At 35.5% G+C, this 13,524-nt stretch overlaps 1 protein-coding gene and 1 long non-coding RNA gene across 4 annotated transcripts; both read right to left on the minus strand.

Annotated features, from left to right (window-relative positions):
• Window positions 1-747: 747 nt before the first annotated feature.
• LOC131528822 (zona pellucida sperm-binding protein 3-like) lies at window positions 748-4,997 on the minus strand. 3 transcript variants are annotated; one of them, XM_058758584.1, is made up of 9 exons: window positions 4,268-4,997; window positions 3,877-3,995; window positions 3,457-3,560; window positions 3,214-3,391; window positions 3,014-3,131; window positions 2,320-2,411; window positions 2,155-2,243; window positions 1,892-2,053; window positions 748-1,345 (listed from the first exon to the last, which is right to left on the minus strand). In XM_058758584.1, exons 1-9 carry the CDS (start codon window positions 4,685-4,687, stop codon window positions 1,221-1,223), a joined length of 1,407 nt encoding a protein of 468 aa, XP_058614567.1. In that variant the 5' UTR covers window positions 4,688-4,997; the 3' UTR covers window positions 748-1,220. The 3 variants fall into 3 exon arrangements, with proteins under 3 accessions (XP_058614567.1, XP_058615307.1, XP_058616027.1); XM_058759324.1 differs by having other exon boundaries at window positions 751-1,345; window positions 1,937-2,053; XM_058760044.1 differs by lacking the exon at window positions 748-1,345 and adding an exon at window positions 1,687-1,838 and having other exon boundaries at window positions 1,937-2,053.
• A 1,966-nt stretch (window positions 4,998-6,963) lies between these two features.
• Window positions 6,964-12,489, minus strand: LOC131544907 (uncharacterized). The gene is made up of 3 exons (XR_009272270.1): window positions 12,182-12,489; window positions 9,950-10,040; window positions 6,964-8,631 (listed from the first exon to the last, which is right to left on the minus strand). It is a non-coding gene; the product is annotated as an uncharacterized LOC131544907 (long non-coding RNA).
• Window positions 12,490-13,524: the final 1,035 nt, after the last annotated feature.

Raw genomic sequence — 13,524 nt, forward strand, 5'->3', positions numbered from 1 at the left:
TTTTAAAACTTTTTTCTTTTTTTTTAAACAATTGATATCACCTAAAAACAGTGGCACATGATTTTATTTCACAACAACATTTAGCAATTCATCATACCTGCGCTGAATTATAATAATTTCCACATGAGCATTTCCTCTTTACCATCGCCAGCATCTCGTTCTGGGCATTTGGAGGGCAGCGAACTGCAACACCATAAAACATGTGGTTTATTACTCATTACTGGGTCACTGCGAGTCAATGGATGTGTTTGTAAAACACACAAAAATAACAGGACATCAGCCAGCTAACACACCACTATGCCCCACTTCATATTAATAAAGCTTTCTATTGCTTTTATGGCCATTTTAATTACGTCTATTTGTCTTCCTGTTCCCATGAGCCCAGTGTATGGATGCAGTCCTTTTCAAATGCAAGACATGGACCATAAAACTCAGTCACCAAAATATTAAATTGGATTTGTATGCAAGTGGCTGTGTATTCGTCTCACTACTCAATGTTCTCTAAAGAGAAAAATAACAAAGCTCAGAACATAAATATACATTTTAGAAGCAATCTCAAATCTTTTATTCGCAGGTCAAACAAGGTTTATATGACCAATTTAGGGTACATGTGGGAAGATATATATACAAATGTCACTTACGCTCTACTATTTCAGTTTAAAATAGGCATTTTCTATTCAAATAATGTGATTTATTTCAGTGTTGCTAAGCTGAATTTTCAACATCTTTCCTCCAGTCTTCAGAAATCATTCTAATATGCTGATTTGCTGCTCAAGAAACATTTTGTTGTGCTCCCCGATATTTTAGATAGATACATTTTATTCATAATTATATCTCAGTGACCCCTAACTCTTCAACAGCAGCATACAGTCAAACTCAGTTTTATTTCATTGTACATTAAATGTTTTATTAATAAAAAGTGATTGAACAATCTTATCAGCTAGAACTATTAATTTAGATTGAACTGTTTTGCCCTCTAAAAGCATAAGCACACTCATATACCAGTGTATGTGTGTCGCTTTTACAGAAAAACACTGAAAAACCACAAAGGGCAAATTGTTACCGTGCTCCAAACCGGTAAACAGTGCTGCATCAGCCCTTTTAAAAGTTGAAAGGTCATTTATTACAAATGGGATCCCCTGAACTGAAACGAGAAGCTAATGGGCTTTAACCAACTAACTGCAGGCAACACCGGACCAAAGAAACAAACACTTTTATTGTCATTCACAAGTCAACGCAAGCCGTTTCTGCCGCCTTTGGTAAAACAACGTTCCAAGGATAATGACACACAAAAGTCCAACTGCAACCACCAAACCAGCCATGAGCACCAACTCCATGGAGAACTCTAGAAAAAGGAAGAAGGTGAGAAGTAAGGGCTATGACATGGATGCTTGACAGAGACCTACATCTTTGTATTTACAGTGGCCCCAAAACATATGTGGATTCTTAAGTTACTCTTAATGTGGCCAACATCACTTTTCTGAGTCACTTTTTCAGTTATGGTGGTCTCAAGGTGATTTTTCACAGATGTAAATCCATTAATAAACTTACAATAGTTCAATACAAGATGTTCCAGAAAGTTTGACAATTACAAAGAGCCCAAGACTCGCCTTATTTTCAAAGTAAAATGCATTAATGAGGATTCAGGGCATGTAAGGTTTCAGAAATGAATGCCTTTATTCAGCAAGGATGCATTAAATTGCCCAAAACTGACCATAAAGACATTTATACTGCTACAAATGATTTCCATTTCAAAAGAAATGCTGTTCCTCTGATCTTTATATCTAAAAGTTGAACTTCTTTTAACCGGAAATGCCATCTTAAATGTTTTTGAGATGCTTTAAAAAAAAAAGAAAAAAAGAAAGTGCATTTAATAGTCAACATACACTACCGTTCAAAAGTTTGGGGTCTGTAAGTTTCTGACCAAAATGGTCACCTGCATCTTTTGACGACACCGGAGAACACTTGTAAATTTGCAGTAGAGGCTCATCCATTGACAGCCGTTCATGGACAAAAATCGGCCCAATAGTAGCCTCATCTTCCAATGTGGAATCTTAAAAAAACAAAACAAAAAAAAAACACATTCTCAAGCTGCACAGCAATAGCTTATACCCTTCCAAATATATTCAGGTGCATGTAAAAGTGGAATAATACCATCAGTATCCAGACTTCTGCCCTTCCTCATGAAGCAGCTAGTCTCACAACAACCACACACCTGATCATCTCCGTTTACAGCAGTCCAGCTGTTAAACACCACAAACAAACATTATTAAGTGTTGAATTGGAGACTGCTAAACGTGCTTCCAACATTACCCATACCGGTTTGTTTCTTTAACATATGAGCAGGCCTTGTTCATTATATCGGTGGGACTGGAACTGGTAGTAGCCTTCAAATGACAAGTGATGTAGAGCTGGGCAGAAAAACTCAATACGGTAAATTCAGATTAACGTGTAAATGGAGCAAACTGTACAATAAAGGCCCAGATATATTCATGGCAAAGTTCTTTTTCGTTTTTCACTTAGGGGTTAGAAGTTCAAAATACCCGAGAAGCATTATTTTGTAAGCATTAACATCCCGGTTAGATGAATACCTTCAGAGCTTTTAATAAACAACAAAATTACAGCGGTGAGAAAACAGCAATTAAGAAAGCATCTGACTACAGCTATGTGGATAGGTTTGCTTTAGCGCTGCAACTCCGCACTCTAATAATGTCATGTTTATTTCTAAATCACTTTATATGATAGATTGCTCTAAAGCAAACAGCTTTTTAGGAATATACATTGTCAGTGTTGCTTTTAAATTAGAATTACAACTTCAGTTTTTACTATAACGCAGCTGTCCAGTGTGTTCATGTTTTAACACGTGTCTGATCTTGACAGACTGAAAAGAAATGGAGAAAATTTCCACGGCAAAGAAGGTGAAAAACTCCAAACAAACATTTTGGCCTGATTTCGTTAGAAACCACACCAGTTTGTTCTTCGATTACACTTGAAATACAATTAATGGACTCACCATTCCATGGGAATCTTGCTTAAATCTGAACGCCTCAATCTGAAATTGTAACTTGTCATCCTGTATCCTGGACATGAACCTGGACCTGGAATTTGTCAGCTTGGCATCCATCATGCATCTAAAGATTTTAGTTAAGAGCATAAACCAACAATGGCACAATAGTAAAGCACTCAAAAGGTCTGTCTGGAAGAGTCGCTAACCCATTGTTCTCGATGAACGTGTACATGGTGGCGGCTTCCCCGCTGGGGCCCAAAGTAGCTGCGCAGCTTTCCACGAACACCTGCAGAGGAACGTGATTAGCACGCACCACTGAGGCTTCCAGGTTTATGAAATCTCCCAGAAAGTAAGTGTTAGCTGGTCGCTCATACCTCCAGTCATCTGTAGGACAGGTTATGATGGTCAGATTAAGAATTGAAACAAAATAATGCTAGAAGACACCGTACCAGTCATGAGTTTGAGGGAGAAGTGTAGCTGTTCTTCGCCAGCTTTTGCTGCAACATAGGGAATCCAGGTGGGATGCAATGCATTACTACTCACATTGTGTTTCCTGGAAGTTACAAGAAACCATGCACAACACGTGGAAAGTACGACAACTTTTTAGTGCCATGGTAATTTCAAGAATATTCATATAATGCTTTATTTAAGATGCAAAATGAGAGACGTGTTACATAATATGCAAATGTAGAAGAAATAGTCGAAGACAAATTAAGAAAAATTAGATTTGGAAGGAGGCCTATTAAAAGTACCCAAAAAACTTTCTCTCTTTAAATTGTGTTTTCAATTTTAACATGCCATGTTAAAGTATAAACTAAAGCCTGATTATCATGCTACCATGTTAGACTGAAAGGTTTAAAGAGGTTTACCTTGGGTAGATGCAATGAAGTGCAACCATAGCTTCATTAGTTTTCACAATAGGTGTGTTAGGAACAGGTGAAGGTGAATACACCAAAACAAAGGAATAAACAAGAGAATCTTCAGTCATCTGAAAATAAAAATACAATAATTAAGAAAAATAAAAACAAATGCAAAAATACAAAATTATAAAAAACAAAAAAAAAACAAAGTCACAAATCAAAATAAACACTAAAATAAGGATAAAAACAAGAAAAAAAAACAAGAGATAAGACTTCTAAAAGATTAAATCATGTGGACATGTTATGGTTCCACTGGTCAGCCATATTTCTAATTCAGGTGACCACAACACCAAAGAGCATCTTGGGCAAGGATTTGTGTGTCATTTTAGACATACAGTACCGTTAATGTGCTCCCACATCCTTGTAGCGCTGATTCAAAGGCAACAATCCTAGCATGGTCATCAAAACCAACAGATGGACAACCACCCAGCGTCAGATCAGAGTGGTTGATGAACTGATTGTTCCCCAAGAAATCTTGCTTCACTTGCACTTTGACGGAGACTTCTCCACATTGAACCTCGACAGTGTTTGCTGGCACTGGCACCTTGGGTTCAAACTCTGGCTCCATAACCACCTCATCCTTCACATCGGGATACAGGTCAGGACCAGGAATGGGTTCGTGGAATCCCTGTTGGGTTTGTGAGAAAGTCTCAACTGTTTGTTGAGGTTGTATTAGTCCAAAATGTCTTTGGCTTTTCAAAGGCCTGCTAGGTTGAAGAGGCACGGATGCGTAGTTGGTTCTCTGGGACTGTACTTGCATTGGTAACTGGACAAACTCTTGTGATGGACGTCCACCATTGCAGGGGCAGGTCTCCTGGATTCAATGAAGTTTTGAAACATGTTGGATGCTATCGCACTTTGATCGAACTGTGCGGGCCCTTGCAATGTAATTGGATGTCTGAAGACGGCATTTTGACTAAAGCCCTGGTCTAATGATTGCTCCCCTTGGTTCAGTGGTTCAGCACGACACAATAATCCACATGAAACTATAAAAATAATATCAACAACCACTGAACTTCTTCCCATTGTTGGTCTCTCAATGCATTCCTTTGAGTTTTCAAAGGATGCAACTACTTACCTATCTCTCTTTAATGTTGATTGGCTGGAAAGGTCAGGTTCAATTTTGACTCCGCCCTTTTACGTTTCCCTCCAGCCCATGCCAATTAAGAAGCTGTAGAGCTGTATTCAACTGCTGCCAACTTTACAGACTTGTTTCACAATATTAGTGCTTTTTATCAGATCATATGAATTATCATATAAATTAAGAAAAAAAAGCACATTTATGTTAATTATGCTTCATCTGGACATACATAATTCAAGGGTTTCATCAGAGAACATTGGAAATGTATTTATTAAAATATTATTTATATTAAAATTGGATGCATTACTAATCATCATTACAAATGGTTCTTTTATAGTTGCAAAGATTTATTTATTTTAATTATGGACATTGATATGTTTGAACAAGGGCTTTCACCAAATAATTTAATTAAAATATATTTTTTTAAATAAGATGCATTACATGTCATCATTAAAAAAAAAAAAAAAAAAGGTTTCTTTATACTTGGATAAATAATACAAGGGTTTTATCAGATCAAATTTTTAAAATATATGAAAATATTATTTATATCATAAAGAAATTGTAATTATGCATGGAAAAAAAAATATATATATATATATATATTAGATAATGCTTGTAAAAAAAAGACAATTCTTCTCATTTACACCACAATACCATATACTAAGTAAGAGGAAAAACAATTCTTAAAGGAAATACAGCCCAAATTCACTGTTTTCAGAGGTTGCAATGGATTCTTTCACAACTTTATACTACAAAACACACCACAGATTCCCTCACGAGCATAAAGTGTGTTTATCAGGTGGCGTGTTGTGTCAGTCTTTCACAGAATTTTACGACATGCTGTGCTAAACGCTCTGACACGAGAGGAAGCTGTGAGAGGACAGGTCTCAGATCAGTTGGAGCTGCCTATCAACCCTATTATGCTGTTCTGAGTAACTCCATTAATGGCCTCTAATTTGGCCCAGGGGACCTGAATGGGACCGGTGGCGTCTGTGACTCCGGTGCCAGAAAGCAAGGGCCATCTGCTGGGGACCACAGGAAGCAGGTATCCGTGACCCCTCTACTCCCCGCAGACACAGACAGGCAGCAGCTGCTCATTATGAACCATGCTAAATGAGCTCTGAGCCTGTCATATGTAGAGAGTCTCACACCACTAGAGGGCAGCGCCAGCTGTAATTATATGCCATTTAGAAGCTGAGCCCTTTATATGAAAGGCTTTCAGGCTGGCTGAATTCAGAATAGCATAGAAGCATAGTACTGTTATTATTTCAGCTACATCTGTATATGGCAGAAAGAGTAGCATACTAATAATACTATTTCAAGTTCAGTATAAATCTTTTTTTAAATGCATGACCAACCACATATTAGTTTATTATATTAGTGCTGTCAAACGAATAATCGCGATTAATCGCATCCAAAATAAAAGTTTTTGTTTACATACTATATGTATGCGTACTGTGTTTATTTATTATGTATATATAAATACACACACATTCAGTATATATTTTGAAAATATTTACATGTATATACATTTATATATTCATATTATCATATTTTATATTATATATAAATATATTTAATATATAAACACAACATATTTTTCTTAAATATATACATGCATGTGTTTGTATTTATATATACACATAATAAATATACGGTACACAATAAACTCATATTATGAAAACAAAACTTTTATTTTGGATGCGTTTAATCGTTTGACAGCACTAATATATATATATATAGAGAGAGAGAGAGAGAGAGAGAGTAATCCCTGATCTTATTATTTTTTTTTTTTTTCTAGTTTATATACTTACATACATTAGAAATTAATTTTGCACTACATGCTTAATACTTTTTTTATATATTATTATTACTATTATTCTTTTTCTTTCTTTCTTTGTTAATACATATATGCACTATTTGTAAGCAGCCACGCTGCAATTGCTTTGGCAATACAAATGTATAGTTTTTGTCATGCCAATAAAGCACACTTGAATTGAATTGAGAGAGAGAGAGAGAGAGAGAGAGACAAAGCTGATATATTATGTTTCCTGAGCTGAAATGCAAAGTAATGCACTTTGCTTGTTCTTCCATTTTTAAAGTGACAAAACCAGTGGAAACATTATCAGCCATTATTACTTTTGGCATTACTACTCTTGATATAACCAGACTAACAGAATTAATTTTCTCCCAAAATTGGATTACAAATGAAAAAAAAAAAATGTGATAAATAAATAAATAAAATAAACAAATAAATAAATGAAATAAATAAATATAATTTCTGAGATGAGACACTGCTCACTCAATAAATATGCAACATGTTGAGTATATGATAACAATTCTGTTTGAAACATTATCACTGTATACTACATACAGCACTGTAATGTAATGCTATTTAAAAAATCCTATAGCCAACATATATACTGTGCAGTATGCAAGCATCCCATTCCAAACATAACCTATGATTTTTCTTGTAAACATCAGATGAACATCTGAGTATGTGACAGGTCAGATGACTTGTATTTTCGATTATATGTGACCCTGGAGCACAAAAGCAGTCTTAAGTAGCGCAGGTATATTTGTAGCAATAGCCAACAATACATTGTATGGGTCAAAATGATCGAATTTTCTTTTATGCCAAAAATCATTAGGATATCAAGTAAAGATCATGTTCCATGAAGATTTTTTGTAAATTTCCTACCATAAATATATCAAAACTTATTTTTTTCATTTGGACAACTTTAAAGGTGATTTTCAAATAGTATCTCGGCCAAATATGGTCCTGTCCTAACAAACCATACATCCATGGAAAGCTTATTTATTCAGCTTTCAGATTATGTGTGAATGTTAATTTGATGTGCACCTTATGTTAACAGCATGGACGATTTCAAACAGCATCGGTCTTTGCATTATTTACCAGACTTCATTTATACATTTTGTGACCCCTAGAGGAAAACATGTTTAATTACCTTCATTTGCAGTCAGTATCAACTTTCCGCTCAAATTTCTGTTGAAATATAACTCCTTTAAGCAAATGTCTCCATCTGATCACCATGTAATCTCATATTTGTTTAGGAGAAACAATTGATATATTAAAAAGATCTCATTTGTGATCCTTCCTTTCATACAGGGCTGCGAGCTACATGATGTTTTCAGTTGCGTGTTTCTTTGTGTGGCAGCAACGTGGTAAGAAACGATAAAGACGCTTGCCAAAAGCTTGGCTCTGAGTGGATGCGGATGACAAATGTTTTACCTCGAGAAGTGAATCGGGCAGCTTTACGTGTCTGTTGACTGATCTGGAGCCTGCTGCTCCCACACATCTGCTAGTGCTTGTCTTTGTTTAACCCATGCTTTGTTATTTCAGAGCCCGAGCGCTCAGAGAGTCACACGATCACAGGCTCCTCTGAGCCTGTCAAATATTTCCGAGGTGCAGCTGGATTTCTCCTCCAGATAAGAGGATCTGGACGCCGTTCTGCATTCTGTGGGAATGAGGTGCTTGAGGACACGTGCTCAACATGAGCTTCTCTGGGCTGGTTGCTCTTTCATACCTCAGGAGAAGTCATTCAGTTCTCAGTTGTTTCTTTCAAGTATCAAATTTGTCTCAGATGTTACTCCAAAAATTCCTTAGAAGAAATAGACAAAGGAGAAAATTGATGACATACAGTAAAAGTATATAAAATCAAGTTTGATAGCAGCTCAGATTATTTGGTCATGGAGGAATTTCATGAGAAATGTTCCAATTCATATTGAAATCACTGATTTCAGATTTTGGTATTGGATTCCCACATAGAAAGTGTAATAAAATTTTTGATTTTTGATTGTGAGGTCTGGAAACATAATAAAAATGTCTATATTATCTATGGTCTCCTCTCCATTTAATCAGTCAAAAATTGCTAATTTTGAGCGCATAAAAATAAGCATTAAATAATTTAATTATTAAATTAAATATCATTAAATTATTTCATAAATATTGCATAAATTACATTAAATTAATTAACAATTAAATGATTAATAATGCACTGTTGATTGAATTATCAATACAATTATTTATTTTATCATTACATTTTTTCATCAACTACACTCTTAAAAATAAAGGTGCTTCACGATGCCATAGAAGAACCTTTTTGTCTAAATGGTTCCATAAAGAACCTTTAACATCTGAAAGAAGGTAGAAAGAAGGTGAAAGAAGGTTCTTCAGATTATAAAAAGGTAAGGAAGAGATGGTTCTCTAAAGAACCTTTGACTGAATGGTTCTTTGTGGAACCAAAAATGGTTCTTCTATGGCATCGCTTGAAGAACCTTTTGAAGCACCTTTATTTTTAAGAGTGTACTAATAAATAACTGGAAGAAATTTATTGGTCAGCTGTACACTGTAAAAAGTGAAAGTTGACAACTTAAAAAAATTGAGGAAACCCCGTTGCCTTAAAATTATTAAGTACATAATAATTAAAAAAAAAAAAAAAAAAAAGTTAAGTGAACTTGACAATTCAATTAACTTATTTTTAATTATCATTTACTTAAAAATTTTAAGGCAACGGGTTTCCTAAATTTTCTTAAGTTAAGTCAACTTTCACTTTTTACAGTATGAACTCTGCAGTTATCTTAGAAATATTACTGATTATAGAAATTATAGATTGAATAACTTGGAAACATATTATTGTGATAAAAAGAATGAAAAAGAAAAAGAATGAGTTTAAGATTGCAATGCAGTGCCAAAAAGCTGTATCAGTATTAGAAGATAATATAGAAGATGTATCAACATTTTCATTTTATGACCAGTATGTGACAATGTCACCAAACATCATGATAGCAATGACAAAGAAATTTGATGAAAATCAAAAACACAGAATGACTTTTGCTAGGTTTAGGCTGAAAATCATGCGGGCATTTAAAAAAAGAAAAGAAAATCAGAACATAGTTCGAGACATTTTTCTAACTCACATGTGAAACGACTTTCTTCTTGGTTTCTTGGGAGAAGAACTTTGAGTATGAGTTCAGTCTTCATTTACTGTCCATGTAATCTCATTGCCATCTAGGAGAAACAACTGAGATGTTAAAGATCCCATTTGTGATTTTTCTTTCCTATGGGAAGTGTTGTTAGACAAGAAATAAACCTGACATTAAGCGAGGAGTGTGAGTAAAAGGAAAACAAGACGAAATCAAATGTGGCATTACAACCAAGAAACCCAATGCCGGCCATATCCAGAGGAAACAGATGGAGTAATAAAAGAGGGGCTTTGATTCACAAACCATCAGCGTTCCTTTCCAGGAGATTAGAAATGTGCTGTTATTGAAGACATGCATCACATGGCATCTCCACAGGATATTCCACGCACAGATGCATCCTTCCGTACAGACATACTACAGTGCACAATCTAATATAATTAAACACATCTAATTTAAAAAGAATATAAACAGTAATTAAAATGAAGTGTTGTTTACCTGTGCAAAACTCACTGCCATGATGCGTTTAGTTTAAGGGTCATTTTGGTGTCCATATCAAACTGACTTTATATGCATAGAAATTATATAACCCAGCAGATTTCTGTTGGTCAAGCCGGTGAAATTTGCATGGGAAAATCTTTCTCCCTCATGCAAAATTCCCAATTGCGTGTATTCCTATTGAAACACTAAATTGCGTGGACAACCGTAAATATGACTGCACCTTAACCACCTATGAGCAGCAGTGATGTTTGCTAACAAACAATTATCCCTAATAATCCCTTTTGAGATACTAGTCACTGCTACCATCAGAAGACATTTACCTTGTTTTGAGAAGGTAATTCAGTCATCTGTCCGATAATAAACTTCAGCTGCCTGGTGCCGCGGTGCATAAATGGACGTCTACTGACTTTATTAGGTTGTCTTATTGACCGCAGGATATTAGTTCTCTTCATTATGCATCTTCATTACCATTTTTCAATCAAGGTAATGCTGTAGAGATGGAAAAATGGACTAATGCTTAGTGACAGCGAAAGAAATAATGTCTGGCGGTAATTTGGTAATTTTGAGTCCGAAAACAGCTCTCACGTGCATCCATATACTGTATCTGCACACAGGAGATGCATTTATACACAAAAGCAATTACACATTCCCTCATTTCACTGCATTACTGTTTGTGAAGTTGCACTCCAAACACATTTAGTTGCAGCCAGTTATCCATCATGTCTGATCGTGTCATTTTGCGGTAATTGAACCCCCGGGCCGGGATGCACACAAGATATATTCTCTGCTTTATCCACATTTGCTTTGTTAAATCTCATAATAACTTCCTCTTTGATAAATCAACACCGGGGTTCATTAACAAAATGGAAATGTTTGAAATGTTGGTGTTATATTTATAACCATTCTTGTGGTCTGAGTGACCATCTCTGACATCTGGAAGTCACACACATCATGAGTCCAGCTGTATTAAACACTATGCTGTATTGTAGTATAGTATGTGACACCATCTAAAACTCAGAAGGCGATGCCATATAAACAATCTGGTTAATGAGCTTGAGTGTTCGGTTCTTTATCCCCACAGAACAACACAGCAGGGGACAGAAGAGGGCAGTTTGTCTTTGTCACATTAAGGAAAGTCTAGGGAAAACAGTTGTTAACTAGGCACAGATCTCACAAATAATTAGGGGTGATTGTTAAGTTAAACATACACTGTAAAAAGTGATAAGTTGACAATTTAAAAAAATTGAGGAAACCCGTTGCCTTAAAATTTTTAAGTAAATGATAATTAAAAAAACAATTTAATTGAATTGTCAAGTTCACTTAACTTTTTTTTAATTATTATATACTTTTAATAATTTTAAGGCAACGGGTTTCCTCAGTTTTTTTAAGTTAAGTCAACTTTCAATTTTTACAGTGTATGTAGTACTGTTTACATATTTAGGGGTTAGAGAAACAAATCTTTAACCTTAAAGGTGTACCTGGCACTTTCACGGTAAAACATTTGCATGTATCTCGGAAGAACTTTTCCTGCGAAATCCACCCCGACATCTTTATGATATGAATCATTATTGTATGTTTATCGAAGAGTTTTTGGCTCTCTAGTTTATTAGCATTTATTTATTTATTTACTTACTTGCCTACTTAAAACTCAAAGAGCTACATACATAAAAAAAAAAAAAAAAAAAAATGAATCTTGCACTTCAGCAAATCATCAAAATCATATTTTACCTGAGTTGTGAATGTGAGCTTTCTGCAATAGAAGACTGACCAAGAATAGTAACGTCTTTCTTTTGAGTTGTTTTCGCGGAAAACTGCAAGCTAAAACGTCAATATGTCTCGTGTTCTGATTCAAGAAAAAAACGTGACTCTTATCGGCCGATTCATTTTAGTGATTCAAAAACATATAGCGTGAGTGACACTGATCTATAATATTACACTGTGAGCGTGAGCAGTGAAGCACGCTTAACGAACAAATGACTCGGTTCTTTTTTGTGAATCAAAGCATAAAACACGATTCACGAACAAATGACTGTTATGACTGAGGCGTTTCTGGTTAGTGAGTCAGATTCTTAAATCTGGCTCACGAGATCGAGTTTAGCTCCAACTCTGATCAAACTCACCTACCTGTGATTTTCTAGTCATCCTGAAGACACTGATTAGCATGCTCAGGTGTGTTTAATTTGGGTTAGAGCTCAACTCTACAGGAAAGTGGATCCCTCCCTGAACTAGACGAACTAATGACTCTTATGAGTCGGTTCTTTTTTAGTGGGAAAAAAAACCAAACAAATAACTTTTATGAGACGATTCGTTTACTGACTTGTTTAACGAATTTTGAGTCAGTCTGAAGAATCATTAACTGAACCGATCGCGGTTACTGGACACTAAAGGGATAGTTCACCCCAAAATTAAAATTCTGTCATTAATTAGGCCTACTCACCCTCACCTTGGTCCAAACCCCCTAAGATCTTCGTTCATCTTCGGAAAACACAAATTTAGATATTTTTGATGAATTCCGAGAGCTCTCTGACCCTCCATAGACAGCAAGGATACCAACACAACCAAACCAATTTTTGCAACATTTGTTCAAAATAAATGAAATAATAATCCTATCTGTAGTCAAAGAGGTGGACTGCACAGTAGCTTACTTTTTGTACTATTGTCTCTCATGCTGTCCTGTTTGTATTTTCCCCCAAATAGGCTATACCTGCCAAAAGTTAAATATAGTTATATATCTATAATAAAGTTAACAGTGTCATAAGTGAACAGTTTTATGTCTGTAGGTGGCACTGTGTCGCTAAAGCCAAGATCTGTCTTCAGAGTCAATCCCACAGTTTCCTCCTGGGCTGGAAAATGACGGATCTGTGACAATAATATGCTGTTTGCTCTGAAGCCTTGAAGTGAGATTTTAGCTTCCCAGCCATCGAGTGACTGGCTGCTGACCTTTAGAGTTTGTGTTTTCACACACAAGCGCTGTGTGAAACTGTATTTATTGATTTCCTTTGTAGATGCTGAAGCAGGGTCACGATTAATATTAATCAGTGAATGAAGAGTGTTTAAAATAGCCTAATGTT

The sequence above is a fragment of the Onychostoma macrolepis genome, chromosome 01 (genome assembly GCF_012432095.1).
Source record: "Onychostoma macrolepis isolate SWU-2019 chromosome 01, ASM1243209v1, whole genome shotgun sequence".
Lineage (NCBI taxonomy): Eukaryota > Metazoa > Chordata > Actinopteri > Cypriniformes > Cyprinidae > Onychostoma > Onychostoma macrolepis.